The sequence below is a fragment of the Microtus oregoni genome, unplaced genomic scaffold, assembly GCF_018167655.1.
Source record: "Microtus oregoni isolate MIOR12 unplaced genomic scaffold, Mior012 000054F_ref0000373, whole genome shotgun sequence".
Lineage (NCBI taxonomy): Eukaryota > Metazoa > Chordata > Mammalia > Rodentia > Cricetidae > Microtus > Microtus oregoni.
In genome coordinates this window covers 8474338-8492714 of record NW_024543830.1, presented here as the reverse complement: position 1 = coordinate 8492714, position 18377 = coordinate 8474338, and the positions used below count along the sequence as shown (strand labels likewise).

At 45.8% G+C, this 18377-nt stretch overlaps 1 protein-coding gene across 1 annotated transcript in view; it reads left to right on the top strand.

Moving 5' to 3' along the window:
- Positions 1–18377, top strand: part of Ptgfrn (prostaglandin F2 receptor inhibitor) — a 73969-nt gene that overhangs the window by 46791 nt on the left and 8801 nt on the right. Inside the window, exons 5-7 of the mRNA XM_041637940.1 lie at positions 3138–3563; positions 7780–8199; positions 13682–13789. Of these exons, the coding sequence (XP_041493874.1) occupies positions 3138–3563; positions 7780–8199; positions 13682–13789 (954 nt within the window). The remainder of the gene's footprint in view (positions 1–3137; positions 3564–7779; positions 8200–13681; positions 13790–18377) is intronic.

Sequence of the window (18377 nt, the reverse complement as noted above, 5' to 3'; positions counted from 1 at the left end):
TAGAGTTTTCTCTTCCACCCAGTTGAGGCAGGCTCTCCTGTTGTTTCTGCCATGTTGTGTACTCCAGGCTAGCAAGCCTGTGAGCTTCCGGGTAATTCCCCTGTCTGTGCCTTTCATCTTACCATAGAAGTGCTAGGGTTATGAGTACCACCAGGTTCTTTACATTGGTTCTAGAGACTGAACTGAGGTCATCCAATCCTGCACAACGAGTCTTTTTACTTACCAAGCCATCTCTCAGCCCCGTCTGTGGGTATTTCTAGTTCCCAACCCTTGCAGTGGTGTTGGGAGGTGTATTATAGTCGTTGTCTGCATTGTTACAGATGAGACACCAGAGAACTTAAGAGATCGGTTGAGACTGTCTGCAGGTCAGTGGGAGAAGCAGAGTTAGCACATGAGGTCTGCTTGCTGCCCCCTGGTGCGGCACCACCGCAGGCCGTCTTCATGGCTCTCCATGGCCTCATGAAGCAGCGTCCAGCTTGATGCTGTTGCATCAGGAAGTGCTACCCACCCCTTACTCAACGTAGACAGAGCTCTGTAAATGGCAGCCAGAGTGGCCACTGCTACAACAAATCGAGTACAGTGTCCAGGGTTACTATGTTCCATGTTTCTATTTCACTGGCTCTAAGCTTCCACAAAACCTGTGTTAAAACCTCTTGCTAGCCTTCCTTCCTTTGCCTGCCCCCTCCACATTACCTGAATTGCTCCGGTTACCACATACTTCTGCCACTGTGGTGTCCCGGGTGTCCCCATCAGTGACACTTTTCCTCCAAGCTCCTGTGTTCTCTCGTATGGCAGTTGCCCACTCTACAGTGACTGAGGGTCTCACCCCCGAGCTTCAATATATTGCCTCGTACACAGCAGGCACCCAATATATTTGTGTCACCTTGCTGTGTGCACAGCCAGTTCAAATCTGTCATTTCCACGTGAGATAAACTTGGTCGTTCTGTTCTGCTTTTCAGTCTGAACCAAATGTTGAGGTAACAGAAAAGGCTAAAGCATTGAATGTGGGATGCTGAGGGCATCGCATGTCCTACGCATACGGCATCTTTCACAAGTTCCTGGGAGGTTACCCCGCAATCACCTGCTGCTGGGGAAGCTTATATCTGGCATGATAGCCCCCCTCCCAGAAGGTGGGAAGACAACCTGAGAGCCTATCCACCCACCCACCCCCTGCACTGCTGCTCCACTCGGAGTGAAGTGAGGCAGCCCCAGTCCTCTCCACCACTGATGTCCCAGCATCCTCTGGTACCTACTTACACAGCATCCCCAGCACAGCAGGGCTGCTCACACAGCCAGGCAGGGGCCCTGTGGGTTTACCTCTGTGGTGGAGCCCAGTCTTACTCACAATTAAATGCTTGTGAAGATGACATTTGAGAGAATCAAGATTTTGAGTTCTTTCCATTTCCTAGCACTGTTAATCATTCTTGGAGAAGTCATGATGTCATAAATTTCATTAGAAGTGTAAATCACAAAAGAACAGTCCCTTGACCTCAGCAGTTTATAATCCATGTGAGTCATAAATAAAAGCAGCAAGAAATAAAACAAAGTTGCTGAAGGCGGTGGAGATAAAGAGAGCACTGGAAAGTGGAGGCTCTGTTTAAGTCGAATGATTTTTCTCATAGAAGGCAAAGCGCTTGGAGCAAAAAAAAAAAAAAAAAAAGTAGATTTTTCTAATAACCTTACCACCAAACCAGGGGATAGATCTTGCGTCCCTACTGTGTTCCAGGGTCTTGCAGATGAGACTCCCAAGCAAAGACCGGAAAAGACGTATGGGAGCTCAGAGAAAGAGTGCCACTCCCAGGGACACTGAGGCTTGCAGAACATCCCATACACTGCTGTACCATACCACAAGGGCGTCAGCCTGTATGGTGGTTGAGAAGCCTGTGGAGGGGGACTGGAGAGAAGGAAGACTGCCAGGGGTTCTAATACAGGTTCTTTAAGGAGGCAAGTGTGGAGGAGGCCTGCAGCCCATGATGGCACAAACATGGAGAAGTGGTAGGGAAGTTGGGGCTGATACTAAGCAGACTCAGCAGGCCAGGTTCACTAGGTGATGGTTTCAAGGCTGGCAGAGTTACAGGGTGAGTTATTTGTGGCAGTGGAAAGAATGTCCTTTTGGGGAGTTTCAGCCAGGGGGTGTTGGCTGACCAAATACAGATTCAGTGGAAAATAGCAAATGAGGAGAAGAATATGTATGAGTGTGGGGACCTGGAGACCTTGTATTTGGGGCACAGCCAGGAGTGGCAGGAACCTGAGCCCTAATGGGCCTCAGACTGTAGATTGTTCTCTGGGTTAACTTTACATTGCTGTTCCAGTGGGAGCTTCAAGTGGGGCTTGCTTGGCATCCCAGAGACAATCTTGAGAGGATGTGGACACTAAGTTTCTGAGATCCATCTCAAAGACCCCAACTTCCTGGAGCACCTGTTAGCTTCCCTTATCCTATGCAAAAGTGGGGGTTCTGACCCAGGACATTTGGCTTCTGGCCTTGGGCATTTTCTTTCTATTTTTAAATTTAGTCTTATTTTTTAATGTGTATGGGTGTTTACCTGTATGTATGTCTGTGTACCACATGTGTATCGTGTCCTCAAAGCCTGTAAGAGGGGATTGGATCCCCTGGAACTGGAGTTACAGATGGTTGTGATTGCAGTGTGGTTTTGAGGAATTGAACCCAGGTCCTCTGCAAGAGCAGCCAGTGTTCTTAACCTCTGAACCATCTCTCCAACCACCTTGGCTGTTTTGTTAAAGCAGATACAGGAAGAAGTGATTTACAAGCTTCGAGAAATGCTCTTATAGGGTCTTTGCTACCCAACACAAAGACTTGATCTCTGTGTCAGAAGTTGGCAGGATGGAGGCTGGAGAGACGGCTCAGTGGTTAAGAGCACTGGCTGCTCTTCCAGAGGTCCTGAGTTCAATTCCCAGCAACCACATGGTGGCTCACAACCATCTGTAATGAGATCTGGTGCCCTCTTCTGGCATGTCGGCATGCATGGAGGCAGAATATTAAATACATAATAAATGAATAAATCTTTAAAAAAAAAAGAAGTTGGCAGGATGGACAGTTTCCTACAATCTGAGCTGTCCTTGGCTTGTTCCTTTTGTCAGTTCTTATGTTGCCGTGTTTTCTCTCTCTCCCTCCTCAGAACCAGAATACCAAGTCTACCTGAATGCTTCGAAGGTCCCTGGGTTTTCAGATGACCCCACAGAACTGCAATGCCGGGTGGTGGACACGAAGCGCGTGGAGGCCGGTGTCCGACTTACCGTGTCATGGTACTACAAAATGAACCGTCGCAGTGACGACGTGGTGGCCAGTGAGCTTCTTGCAGTCATGGACGGGGACTGGACTCTCAGATATGGAGAGAGGAGCAAGCAGCGGGCCCAGAGTGGAGAGTTTATTTTTTCTAAGGAGCACACAGACACATTCAGTTTCCGGATCCAAAGGACTACAGAGGAAGACAGGGGCAGTTATTACTGTGTTGTGTCTGCCTGGACCAGGCAGAGAAACAACAGCTGGGTAAAGAGCAAGGACGTCTTCTCCAAGCCCGTCAACATATTCTGGGCCTCAGAAGGTAGGAACTTCATGCTGGTCATTGTTCTGCTTTGTTTCAGTTTCTTAAGTCTTCTGTCTGCGTCTGTTTCAGTTACCGTCACCCCCCACTCATACTAGAATTCCACGCTCTAGGAAGCTGTAATCTAGGGAGCTGTTATCACCCCGTGACCCTCTTTGCCTTCCTTTAGACTCACTGCTGCTTCTCCTATGCCCCCAAGCTAACAGGGAAGGGCTTCTCCCACTCACTTTCGTTAGCAAAGCCTTGCATTTCCTGCACCCCGTTGTTTCTTTTGCTTTTCAGCTGCCAAGCCCCTGTCTGAGAACAGTTGTCCCAGGAACCCTCCTAAGTGGTAGTGTTTGCTTCCCACATTTCTTCAAAGGAGTCAGGTACCCTCCTTGTTCCCCAGTGCTTTTTCTACCATTTCCTTTGAGCCTCAGAAGTCCCCTCCACTTCTCCTTGCCCAGAGCCATATCGCTTCCTCTTCCCTCTTCCTCATATCTCCTCCCATCACTAACTTGATTGACTCCTGGATCTTCTGCTCATTTGTTGGAGATGCCAGCCTTGCTTTCATGGCCACTGTTACTACTCCTGTCTGGCTTGCTTTGTTGAAGTCATCCTGGGAGCTTTCAGAAGCAAAGATTCCAGTAGAGATTATATTCAAATTGGTCTGTGGTGTGTGCGGTCTGGATGCTGATTTTGAATCCTCTAGAGTAGCCACCGTGGGGAACCCTGGTGTAGGCAAGGCTTTCATTCTCAGTCCCCTGTCTTCCTCTAAGTGTAGACTCCTCTGTGCTTTTTGGTCCTTCATTCCCTATTCTGTACATCAGACTAGCCTACTTCTGATAGCTGAAACCCAACCCCTCCATCGCTGAGTTTCACATTCCCGATTCTGCATTCACACCGTTTTTCTAGATCATTCCCTTGAGTGCTTCAGCCTGTTAATCCTGCCATCTGCCATTGTCTTTCCTCCTTACTGGGTCTTCACTTCTCTCTTACCAGGAAGTCCAACATAGCCCACTCTGGTATGTGTCCAGGGCCAAGGGGTAAGGAAATTATATGATCACCTGGTGATACCTAGCCTCAGTTCCCAATCACGTCCCTCCTTTGCATCTCTTGCCACTGGCTTGGTCTACCCTATATTCTGCTTAAAACACAGCCCGATTCAAAGCCAGCTTTGCTATCTCCTTGGCTGCTTATGCAGAGCTAGATGCAATTGAAGGAAAAAAACATTCCAACAGTGGTCTGGCCTCACTTTAAATCTCCGATCCCTTCTGTCACGTGGGCTCTCAACACTGAGAGCCATCCTGGTTTCCTTCATGTGTTTACTTCCCCACTCTCCTAAGTGATAATTGCACGCCACCTGCTCTCTCTGCAAACATTCTCCCCTAGCCTCCATCAGCTTCTGGCCTTGCTTCTCCATCCCCTATAAAAAGACAGTCAAAGGAGAACTTCCGTTTGCCGGGCTCAGCATTGAACCTGTTACTCACCCTTATGTCTTAGCAAAGCTCAGGCACATGGCCCTCTCTCTTGTGCCTTCCATATTCTCTCTCCTCTGGTCCTTTCCCACCAGCCTGTTAAGAGTGCTGTTAGGGAAACTAATTTTGGTCTATCTTCTTCCTTCATCTTTCTGTTTCTTACAACCCTTGCCCACCACTCTGTCCTTTGATAGTGGAGGATTTGATTGAACTATATTTAATATCTGTAGTTTCTCCTCCATCTCTTTGGTACCTACTTTCCCCTCACTGCACGTATTAAGGCTGCCAGACATCAACGCACTGCAGAAGCCTGTTGTCAGTTTCCTCCTTTGCTGCTTCCTTCCATTCTCCCGGTTCCCATGCAGGACGTAACATCAGGACAGAGTCCCTGAATTCCTGTTTACCTTCCTTAGCGATGTCTTCTCACCCCACTGCCAGTGACTGACTCCCAGTTCTGCATGTTTATCCCAGCATGTTCTGGAACTCCAGACTCCGTGTTCTGTTGCCTCTCTGACTTGTGTCCAAAACGGAACCTCTGGCCTCTGCAACCTGTCTTCCTCCATCTTTAGTTACCAACCTGAGCCTTCCCTTCTGATTCTGCATTCGCTTTATTTTGCTTTGCTTTGTTCTGTTTAATGTGCTAGGAGTTAAACCCAGGACCTTATAAGCCTTATGCAAGCTAGTCATACCCGCCCCTAACATTCCCTTTTTGGTTGTTGTTTGATTGACTTGTGGCCCTTTTTCTAGAGGCAAGGTCTCGTGTAGCCCAGTCCTCCTCAAACTCACTATGTAGTCAAAGAGGATTTTGAACTCCTGATACTCCTGTGCCAGGATTACAGCCACCGCAGTGCCCGGTTCTGACTCCTCATTCTGGACACTGGCTTAGTCCAATGGCCCCTCACACTCCACTTTTCAGGAGCCACTGCTATCTCTCACTGTATTTACATCACCGCCTCCTCTCCGGTCTCAGTGCATCCACCCTTAATAACACTTTAACCTGGGTGGTGGTGGCATGCGCGCCTTTAATCCCAACACTTGGAAGGCAGAGGCAGGTAGATCTCTTGAGTTCAAGGCCAGTTCCAGACAGCCAGAGCTACAGAGAGAAACCTGTTTCAAGACTAATAATAAAATAATAATAATCACACCCTTAGCATCATCCAATCAGATCATGAAATTCTTCCACCCTGAACTCTCACAGGTTCCCTATCTCAGAGACCCCTCAGTGGCCTTGAGTGTCCTATATAGACTGATCAGCTTCCCCTACAGCTCTCTCCACTGCCCACTTTATTTGGTTAGCTCCTTTGTTCTTCCCATGGTTCCCCTCACCACCTGGCAAGCTTTCCCACCTCCCTCAGGTGCTTAGTCAAATGTCGCCTTCTTAATGGGACCTTCCTGGGGTACTCTGTCTGTAACTCTACTCCCTTTCCCCATATCTAGCCCTACACTTTGTCTATTTTTTTGTCTGTTTTTTCTCTGTAGTTGTTCTTACATTTTTACCACCTAGTCACACTGTTTTATCTGCTTGTCTTCCTCTACTAGTACTTTAAGTGAAGGGTTACTGTTTCATCACCAGAGCCTATGATATGATATGATATGATATGATATGATATGAATTATGTCTGATTCATGAGTAGATAAGCAAACTCACAGGAGAAGCAAGATTGAATGTGCCTGGCCCATGGTACCTCTGAAATCATCTCTCTGAAGACAGCATAGCACATATGTTGTGATGATAGGTTTGCTCCCTATCAAATTCTTAACTTGATAGACTTTTGGATTAATTATTGTATTAAAAGACTTTCCTAGCCCCTTCTCCCTAGGGGAATGGGAAAAAAAATATATAGCTCAATTAAAAACAACAATAATTTTTTTTAAAAGACTTTTTTTTAGAGTATGGCAAACGCCTTGAATTCCCAGCACTTGGGGGCAGAGGCAGGTAAATCTCTGAGTTTGAGGCCAGCCTTGTCTACAGAGTGAGTTCAAGGACAGCCAAGTTACACAAGGTCTCAAAAAATAACAAACAACAAAAAAAATCCAAAAACAAGTTTTTGTTTTTGTTTGTTTGTTTGTTTTTAAAGGAATAGGCATGATGTGTTTCATCTTTTAGTAGCTATTTGAGTAACTTCCTCATGCCTGGCTTTGTGCCAGTGTGACTGAGGAAACCTAATGTGTACGTGCTTAGGGATTAATGTTTGACGGAGAAGCCATAAGAAGATGCAGACCCACTGGTACTGTCGCCGTAGACATTGGCTGCAGTTTTAAATCCACATCTCTGGAGTGTAAATCAGGTGGAGTCGGTCCACATCTGCAGACGCAATTGCATTTAGTGACGTAGGGTCAGGCGGAGAAAAGCCAGGCTGGCACATGCTGCCATACAGGCTAACTAACACCCAGCAGAGAGGCTGTGGTGTGGCTAGCTTAACCTATCTTCCCCTAACTCGGTGAATCTTGAGAGCCTGTTAGCTCTGAGTTCTCTCGACGAAACATCTCAAGGATCTGAAATTCTCCAGTCCACACATTCCCTGGCCATTGCGCCTCAGATAGCTTGCGGCGTCCCCGTGGTGGTTTCCAGCCTGTGCACAGACAGACACTTTATTTTCTTCTGGAGTTTCCACCTTTTCCTTAGTGTTATCGTGTGGCAAAATGCAAAAGAAGTCCCTCGTGCCTGGATGCTTTGATTCTCTTTTTTCCTTTTTTAGATGTATATCCATTTTAACCAAATCTCTCGGAAATGACCTCCCTCTGATTCTTTACTCCAGATTCTGTGCTCGTGGTGAAGGCACGGCAGCCAAAGCCCTTCTTTGCCGCAGGGAATACGTTTGAGATGACTTGCAAAGTGTCTTCCAAGAATATTAAGTCGCCACGCTACTCTGTGCTCATCACGGCTGAAAAGCCTGTTGGGGACCTCTCCAGTCCCAATGAAACCAAGTACATCATCTCCCTGGACCAGGACTCTGTGGTGAAGCTGGAGAACTGGACTGACGCATCGCGGGTGGACGGCGTTGTGTTAGAGAAGGTTCAAGAGGATGAGTTTCGATACCGAATGTACCAAACTCAGGTGTCTGATGCAGGGCTGTACCGCTGCATGGTGACAGCCTGGTCTCCTATTGGGGGTAGCTTGTGGCGAGAAGCAGCGACTAGTCTCTCCAATCCCATTGAGATTGACTTCCAAACCTCAGGTGAGCAAAAGCTGAACTCTATGACACCACAGATTGAGCTGGGAGAGAGACAAGCCTAATATTTTAATCGAGGGCCCTTTTATTTGTTTGTTTGTCTTTGGGTATGTGTGAACGGTGTGCGTATGTGATATATGTGTGTGGTTTATGTGCACATGTGTGCTTGGAAGGCAGAGGAGGGCTTCGGGTGTCTGGCTCTGTCACTCTGCGTTCCTCCCCTGAAACACTTCCCCACTGAGCCCGGAGCTGGCCTGATGGTGAGAAAGCCAGGGATCCTTGTCTCCCCAGCACCCACAACTTACACACAGTGCTGGCTGGGGTCACAGGCATATGTGGCCTCCCCTGGCTTTTTATATGGGTGCTGGGTTTGAACTCGGGTCCTCATTTATAGGCAGCGATCACTCTTACATATTGTGCGGTCTCCCAAGCCCTTGTCCTTGGCTTTTCAAATAGCCTGTGAACTAGAAGTCGTATGCCGTTTAGTTTATCCCTACCAGGTCCATAACTCTGAAGCTGTTCATACATTCACAGGATTGTATGACCAGCAGACACCAGAGACAACTATAGAACATTCCTGTGGCACCCAGATGAAACTCAGACCCTTAACCAACAGTGGCCAGCCTGCCAGCCTGCAGTGACCACTCTGCTTTCTCTGTATATGGAGTTTCCTGCACTGTGTTCTCGAAACATATGTCACCTTGGTGTCTGAGCAGGGTTTTCAAGTATCCCCCATGTTGTAGCCTGCTTTCCTTCACTTCATCCTTGTGACCGACTAGTCCGTTACACGGTCAGGCCACGCCTTATCATCTCATCAGCTGATGGATGGTTCGGGTCTGTCCGCTTCCCCGTCTGGTATAAGTTTGTCTTAAACACGCATGTGCAAGTTTTTATTTCTTTTGTTTTGGTTGTTTGGAAATGTATGTTTTATTTTTAAAAAGACCAGAACTGGTACTTCAGTCTTTGAGGAACATAGAGGAGAGAAAAGCATGTGGCTTGTCGAAGTGGATGGTTCAGAATGGGAGCCTGAATCCACTCGTTTTGTGTGGCTTCCAACTGGAGGACTATATGTGGTGATGACAGCTCTGGGTCCGGCCTCTCAGGAGTGTTTCCACCCTGGCATGACCCTCAGCCTTACTGCTCCCCTGAGTTGTGGATTGGATACACTTCCTGTAATAGGCGTCACCAGAGTTGCTATGGTGCTGTGTATTGGCGTCTCTGCCAAGTTTGTTGACAACAGTTATTCGTGATATTTACCTACTCGGAAATGAATATCCTTAGCAACTAGAATAGCATCGTGTCATAAGGCAGAAAAGCCCACGTTTCTGGACTGCATGGCTGCAAGGTAGATGTTCTCAAGTGGAAATATTTCACACTTGTGTGTGACTCACCAGGCCCTGGCACACCTTCTGTGGATGTCTTTCAGTACGAAGATGGCTTTTAAAGCTTCAAATCCCCAGTCTCAGTTAGATGATCCCTGTGAAGAGCTGGCTTCTGTCAATGTTAGAATGACAGTTCTCACTAGTCCACCCTGCATGCTAGTTAGGGAGTTTTGGGTTTTCTGTTTTGCTTTGTTTTGTGTTTTAGTTAGGAATTTTTGAATGTATACATTTATACTCATTTACAAAAAATATCTGTCATTAACTGAATCAATATAACAAATGCAAAATGCTTTATTACATTATTATTATTGGGGGCAGAGAGATGGCTCAGTGGTTAAAAGCACATGACTATGCTGGGACCCTAGTGTGGTTCCCAGCACCCATGTTGAGCACCCTATACCCTCCTGTAACTCCAGCTCCAGGGAACCAATACCCTTTTTGGCTTTCCTGGACAATTGCAGTCATGTTCACACACCTAAACAAATAATTAAAAATAAAATGTATCTTTTTAGCCAGGCGGCTGTCATGCATCCCTTTAATCCCAGCACTCAGGAGGCAGAGCCAGGCAAATCTCTGTGAGTTTGAGGCTAGCCTAGTCTACAAGAGCTAGTGCCAGGACAACTAGGGCTGTTACACAGAGAAACCCTGTCTCAGAAAACCAAAAAGACAAAAAAATAAATAAATAAATGTATCTTTTAAAAAAAGAAATTGTTAAATCATTCACATTTGTTTATAGGTAAATCAGAATCCACCCGCCTCTGCCTCTGGAGTTCTGCGATTGAAGGTCTGCGCCGCCACACTTGGCCTTGTTGGGCGTTTTTGTCATAAAAAGCACGTATCCACTATCAAATGATTACCCCTCCCATACTTGTGTTTGTTGAGATGATTACATGATCTTGTCCCTTTTTGTACGTTTCTGTCTTACTCTCTGCTATAGTCAATTCTGTCTTATTTTACATTGGCTATTTGATCATTCTTTCATTTATGTGGAGGAGGTAGATATAAAATCACTCATATATTTCTGGGTTAGGGATGGATATTGGGTCTCTTAATTCTTTAAATCTCAGTATAGCAGCTAGTAATCTCTTTATTTCCAGGTTGAATAGATCGCCTAAAAACTATATTGTCTGTGGAATTGTTAGAAGTTGCCACCTGTTTGACCAGCCCAATACTAGAGCCCCAGATAAACAGCTGAATTGATCATGAAGAGCCTTCACTTCTACCCATCAGTGCTCTGCCTTGAGACCCATGCCAAAGAAGGCCTCCCTGGCTCCTCCATCCTGTCACCCCATCCCCAGCCTTGATCTCTTGTTAGTGGGGTCTGAGTTTCCCAGGGGAAATCTACTAGATCATGGCTCTTACTGACCCAGGTATCAGGGTTGAAATGAGATTTAAGCGTGATGATGCGGGCATTATTCTTTTAAAAGAGTAGTGATTTTTTTTTTTCTTTTTAGTATAGAAATGTGTAAATAGAGGGAAAGCGCTAAGAAGTTAAGAGCCCTGGGCACTCTTCCTGAGGACCTGGGATCAATTCCTAGTGCCCACATCGCAGTTCACAACTGTGTGCATCTATATAACTCCAGTCCCAGGGGGTCTGACGCCCTTTCCTGGCCTCCATGGGACACAGGCAAAATGGGCATACACTTAGGATAAAAATAATGATTAAAAATTTAAAATAGATCCATATTACAGAAAGTAGAGCAGTCACTCCCCCACTCTCGCCCTGCCCTACGAAACACTAATTTAGGTTGTTCATCTTTCTAGAACTTTCCTCTGGTGTTATCTTCATGACTTGGAAAGCTTGGCTATAGATAAAATTCTATGACCCACTTCCTTCCCCTTTAGTGTAAGATGATCATTTGTCCTGTTCCAATAAGTGCTATGTAGACACTGGCCCAGGGGCTGCAGAGAGGAGCATCACTTAGCCATGACCCCACGGCTGGAGGAGCAGATGGGTTGCAGTGTTTGCTTGCACAGAGATGCTGCCCTTCAGGCCTTTTTCTGGTGGGGATGGACCGTGGTTGTGTCATTGTTTGTACTTAAAAGTTTAGTGGTCCCTATACACTTAGCTGACTGGGAATCCAGGGACCCCTAGCGACTCTGGCTGCTCACTGAATTCTCAAGTCATAGTCTGTGGTCTGCAGAGTTAGCTAGACAAATTCCCTCACAAAACAGCATTGCCACAAAAACTGACCATAATAAAAATATTTCGAAATACCCCACTATTCCGGGATAATAACCATATTAACATCGAGCTGTTGATTTCATCAGAAGGAAATCCACTCCTCTGAGTTGTTTGCCACAATGAAGGCCTTCTTCCCCAGCCGTGTCTGCATTGTGAGACAGAGCACAGACCCTCTCACAAGCCCTCCCTTGGTTCCCACGGCAGCCACCAGTAAGGGAATGGGAGTTATGACTTGTGACCCAGAAGGCATTTGGGGTTTTCTTTGGAAATATAAAGAAAAGTGACATTTGTTCAAATTAGGTAAGTCTTCATTGTTTCAAATAAGAAAAATACATAAATCAATTGAGCATTTCAGTGTTTGGTCACTTGGGGTTTTCTTAGAAGGGGCCTGAATACTTTCAAAGAAAGCCCTTAGCAGAGTGGTTTATTACGATCAAGTTTCCCTTAGCAGAGTGGTTTATTACGATCAAGTTTCTAGTCTACGGAAAAAGTATAACCTCCTTGTTCACCATGGCCACTGACACCCTGAATCAACAGAAACAACGTTCTCAGTCATTTTCACGTAACCAGTTCAGAGCAGTAAGGCTGGCCCTGAACTCCACACAGCCGTGGGTGGAGTGGGGGCAGATCGGGACCAGGGCTGAGGCATCTGGAGGAGATGATGTCCCCTGGGCCTGCCGTCCTGCCATGTTCTCAGCCCCTCTGGAGTTTAGTCCCTGGGTCTCCCTAACACACCTATCTCTGTATCCACCCTTTCTTTACCCTTCTCCTGGGACTACACGGATTATTCATATCCTTAGTGCTAGGGAAAGCAATTTCATGACTTCTTATTAATCATCAAACTGAAGTGAAAATCCAGCCAGAGTCATTTCAGCTCATTGCCTCATGGCGGCGTGACCTTTCATGCACTCTCCTGAGCTAGTAGGTTTTTTATGGATGCTTTAAAACACACTTTGGGGTCCATTTTCCTTTCCAGTAATCTGAACAAGGAAACAGTAATGTCCCTATTCCTCAAGTAAGCTCTACCTCAGCTTCCCAGGCCGTCTGTCTATGCTCTGCTGAAAATCCAAATAGGGTCCCACAGCACTGATATTCTAGAACATTCTTTCAGTTTTTCTTATTCCTAGATTTTAGAAGGTGGAATAATAAAGTTAAGCGTTAAGCTGTTGGGATCAATTTGACTTGAGCTATGAAATGCCTGTAATCTAAGAGGAATCAGAGATGGGTTCAAAGTAATCATTAGCCTGCTGTATTCTTGTGGGGAGGGGTGAGACAAAGCCTCTCTCAGTGGAGGCTGAGATATAGTTTTAGTTTTGCAGCAAAGTTGACCCAGAAGTATATGCACCCTGCCTACCCCAACTTGGTTGGACTTTTAGGACGCTCCACGCTGTCTGTTTCTCCTAAAATTCTAGCATTCTCTCAGTGCCCCTCCCTATATTTTATGTAAACATTGCCATTGTTGGGGGCTGGTCTGTCTCCTACCTGGGTTGTAGCCCTTTAACTCTGGGGGTCTTTGTCCCCATCAGTACTGCAGAACATGCTAAGACCAGTCACCCAACTGGGACCAAAAGGATTGGGTCCGTGACCCCTGACCCTCTGGTCTCTCACCCTCCCTGACCAGTTTGGACTGCACTGAACCTGGAACCCACCTAAGCTTCCCAGCTGGGAGGTGAGTGTATCCCACCAAAGGAAGCTGTGGTCATCAGGCAGAGAAGGTCAGTTCAGATTTGTCCAGACCGAGTTCAGTTAGGTGTGCCCAATGCAAGTGTCTCTGGATAGAGAAAGGAGATCTTCGAATACCTGTTTTACAACTTCCCCAGACCAGTTCCCAGGAAAGCGAACCACGTTTAGATGCTATTGAAACTTCAGGAATGGAATTTGAACTTGTGTGAAATGCCACTTAAACGCCACTCTCTTCCAGGTCCCATATTTAATGTCTCTGTGCATTCGGACACGCCATCAGTCACCCGGGGAGAGCTCATCCAGCTCTTCTGTATTGTCACTCTGGAAGGAGCCGTGCTGGATCCAGGTACCTCCCTCCATTCTTCCCCCTCCTCCAGTTGCTTTTGGTGAATGTTTGTCTCGTCATTCTCACTGTCTCTCAGGTGTAGGGACGAGGATTTGGACTGTCTGTTGATCTCTACTTGTCTTTCTTAGGTAGGTAGGAAACACCATGACCCAAAAGCAAGTTGGGGAGGAAAGGGTTTATTTGGCTTACACTTCCACATTGTAGTTTCTCATGGAAGAAGGCAGGGCGGGACTTCAAACAGAGCAGAAACCAGGGAGGGGTGCTGCTTTCTGGCTTGTTCCTCATGGCTTGCTCAGCCTGCTTTCTTATAGAGCCTAGGGGTGGCACCACCCCCAGCAGACTGGGCCTTCCCCCATCAATCACTAATTAAGAAAATGCCTCACAGCTGTATCTTATGGAGGCATTTTCTCAGTAGGGGTTCCCTCCTCTCAGATAACTCTAGCTGTGTCAAGATGACAAAGACTAGCCAGGACCCACTGGCTTGGTTCTGTGAGGCCTTGTACTTGCTGTGAGGTTTGAAAACACTTTGGGGGCAATCAGTAGATCTCTTCCTGGTTTGCTGTGGCCTGGTTAGAGACCGGCTCACAGGGCCCTCCTCCTCCTATATATCATTCATTCATTGTTTCGGAGCACCTTCCATATACAAGAGCAGCTGTAGATGCTGGGAACAGAGCAGTGAATGTGTTCAAGGCCTGCCCCAGAGAGCCTAGTTAAGGACACCTGTAGTAATAGGAGCGGCGGGGCTGTGTTCCCAGCACCCCAGCCACCTGCTCGGCTAGCTCATGCCCCGAAATAATTACACAGACACTGTATTCTTTTAAACACTGCTTGGCCCATTCTCTTCTAGGCTAATTCTCACATATTAATTTAGCCCATTTCTAATCATCTGTGTGTAGCACCCCAATGTGTGCTTACCGGGGAGATTCTAGCCTATGTCCATCCTGGGTCAGAGCTTCATGCTGGGAGCGGGGCATGGCGTCTCTCTCAGGCGTCTGCTCCTGAGAGGAGAGCTGTCGCGTCTCTGACCTCACTTCCTCTTCCTCCCAGCATTCTGATCTGTTTACTCCACCTACCTATGTCCTAACCAATAAAATGGGCCAGGGCAGTTCCTTTATTAGCCAATGACCTTCCACCATCATTTCCCCTTTTTCGGTTTAAACAAAAAAAAAGGCTTTAACATAGCAAAATTACATATAACAAAACAGTTATCAAGTAAAAGTTACAATAATCTTTATCATAACTAAGGAAAACTATAACTATAACTAACTATTCTTAACTCCATCAAAGACTCCAGAAAGATATAATATTACCTAAGTAAACAAGAACTAAGAAACTTCAAACTCTAGAAATGACAAAGACATCTCGCTGCCTGGACAGTCACCCAAAGTTCTTTTGTACCGTTGGGGCATCCATCTTCAGCCTTCAGGCCCATGGTATCCAGCAGACATTTCCATAAAGCAGGAAAATTCAAAGTCAGTTCAGTCACTATCTGTTGTGTCCTGCAGAATGTCTCGCAGACTCTTTCAAAATGAATCAGGAACCCCGAAAGATCATCTCACCTTAGGCAAGTTCAGTAGTCCTCTCTCTGCGGGTTCTCTGTGTCCAGTTTATGCAATAGTCCAGGCAAGAGCAGTTTCTTGCCCTAATGGCTATCAAAACTCCATAACGAGCCTCTTCGATGCCCATCTTCCTCTTGAAATAGATTGGTGCTGCCAGGAGCAGAGTGTCTCATTGTCATGAAAAGTCCTCAGTTATTAAAACATTAAATGTCCTATTCTGTAATCTTTGAAAGACATGAAGAATGTCTATCTAAAATATATCTCTATATATCTAGAAAATCTAACTAACATGACTACAAGCTTTACTATTATCAATGATTATCCATTAACAACCTATATTTCTTAATTATACATTACATATTTAAATAAACTACACAATCACAATACCTTAATCAATATCAGAAACACTTATACATATAACAAAATTGACCTTAAATCTCTATCAATAAAGCAAAATCTATACTAATGCAAATTATTCATACCTATATCATATCCCCCTTTAAATGTAAAAGAACGTTTATAAACCATATTTGGGAACATGGGCGCAGTTATTTCTCTCCAAACTGCTTCCTGCTGAATGGGGGTGTCGTTAATTAGGTCTTTCATGGTATAACCTGTGTGCTAGTTTCATCTCAGTTGGCAGTTGAGCAAAGCAATTTTTTGAAGATGTTCATTGCAACCCTTCAGGAGGGCGTGGTCCATCATACCAAATCGGAATAGAAGAAATAAACAGCGTCTCATCCTCTGTGAAAACAAAATAAGAAACTCCTTTCCAAAGCATCATGTCCTTAGATCCAAATTTCAAATTCAAGGCATCAAAATATCTATGTTGGATTAGCTCAGCAGCATTTATAAATAAATATCTTTTAGTAGCTTTTGCTCTTTCCTCAGCATTCAAACAATTCAAAGAGAGCATAATAGCATACAGTATCAAAATTCTCTGTTTATTTTCCATCTTTGTACACCTTTGTTTTAACCTCTATTTTATTTATTTTTACTTTTAACTTTTTGCTTTTTGAGACAGGTTCTCTGTATCTTTGACCTGAAGTAACTCTGTAGACCAGGCTGTCTTCGAACTCTCAGAGATCCGCCTGTCTCTGCCTCCCAGGCATTCGGGATTAAAGGTGTATGCTACTACACCTTGAACTCACAGAGATCTGTTTGCCTCTGCCTTCTAGGCACTGGGATTAAAGGCGTGTGCTACTACACACAACAACTCTCTTCCTTTTTTTGTTTTTTACTTTAAGAACTTCAACTTTTAGTCTGCATATATTTTTAACACAATTTAAACCATTTACAATTTTTTTTCTGTCTTTGAATCTCTCTTTACTGTATATCTCTCTTTTTCTGACCACATGAATCTTTAATTTACCAAGCTATCTCAGTAGGACTAAAGGCGTGGCTTTGCCAGCTAGATCCAGTCCATTCCTTAGCTTTCCAGCCTCATGGCTGAGGTACTGGCTGTAGCCAGCAAGCGAGCTTCAGCAGCCTATGCTTGCAAACCGCACAAACCGCCTGCGTAAAAGAGTCAGAGTTTGTCGTGGCAGGACAGCCCAGAAAGCCGGCATTTTTAAACGACGCAGCTTTTTTCCTGTTACGGCTGAAAACCGAAAAGCATGTGCTCAGCTTTTCATCAACACCGTTTAAGTGTTTCGTGGCAGGACCTCTTAATGAGCTGCAGGGTTTTGCAGCTAAAGCTGAGTCAGGAAGCTTCTCTTAGAAGAAAGCGCATGCTTGCCTCTAACAAGCAGAGCAGACCCGAGAACACAGCGAGTCTAGTTGCCATCAAACAAATCGTAGCACTTTACTCCAAATGCTCTATTGAAAAGCTCTGTCTCCTGCAGGAGCCACACAGATCACAGCCCCAGAAAGTCACACTTTAAAATGACACAGCATTTTTTTTTCTGCTACTGTTGCAGAATCAGGAAATCTCTCTACAGCACGCCACCAACAAACAGCAAAAATCTGTGTTAAACTCTCTCTCCCTTATTTTTAAGCCTTCTCAGGTTTTTTAAGTGGGTTTAGGCTGTCCACACGTCTGGGCGCCATATGTAGTAATAGGAGTGGCGGGGCTGTGTTCCCAGCACCCCAGCCACCTGCTCGGCTAGCTCATGCCCCGAAATAATTACACAGACACTGTATTCTTTTAAACACTGCTTGGCCCATTCTCTTCTAGGCTAATTCTCACATATTAATTTAGCCCATTTCTAATCATCTGTGTGTAGCACCCCAATGTGTGCTTACCGGGGAGATTCTAGCCTATGTCCATCCTGGGTCAGAGCTTCATGCTGGGAGCGGGGCATGGCGTCTCTCTCAGGCGTCTGCTCCTGAGAGGAGAGCTGTCGCGTCTCTGACCTCACTTCCTCTTCTTCCCAGCGTTCTGATCTGTTTACTCCACCTACCTATGTCCTAACCAATAAAATGGGCCAGGGCAGTTCCTTTATTAGCCAATGACCTTCCACCATCAGACACCCATGAAGAAATACAGACCAAAGGAAAAATAACAGCATTTAGGACTTGTAGGATAGCTTTGTAATGCTCCTTCTCCCATTGTACTGGAGATGGAATCTTGCGCAACATTCCCAGCTCCATGAACCTCTTGAAAGAAAAGACTAACCTTGTCAACAGATGCCTCGGAACTGTGGGCCCATCTCTCAGACAGTTTCTGCTTGGTGCATTCATCAGTCAGGCGACGTCCTTGCTTAGGTTCTTCTGGTTTTGAAGGAGTATTAAAGGCATTAGGGTGTTGGCCGTGTTGCTGAACACGACTGTGCCCAGCTTTGCCCTTTCTCAAAGGTTCTGTGCTGAGCCTAGCTTGCCGAGGCCTGCCTTTATCCCTTACACCCGATGTGACCCCGACACTGTCTCGCTCCACCCCATTCCTAACAAAGTCATGCGCTTTAGAGCAGTCAAATTGTCTGAGTTCTCGTGTGTTTCTGTGTGTATACCCTTGGAGGTATGGAAGGAGGCAGGCAGGCAGATTTTGTTCTCTGAAGGGGTAGGGCTGATACACAGGGATGGTGGCCCAT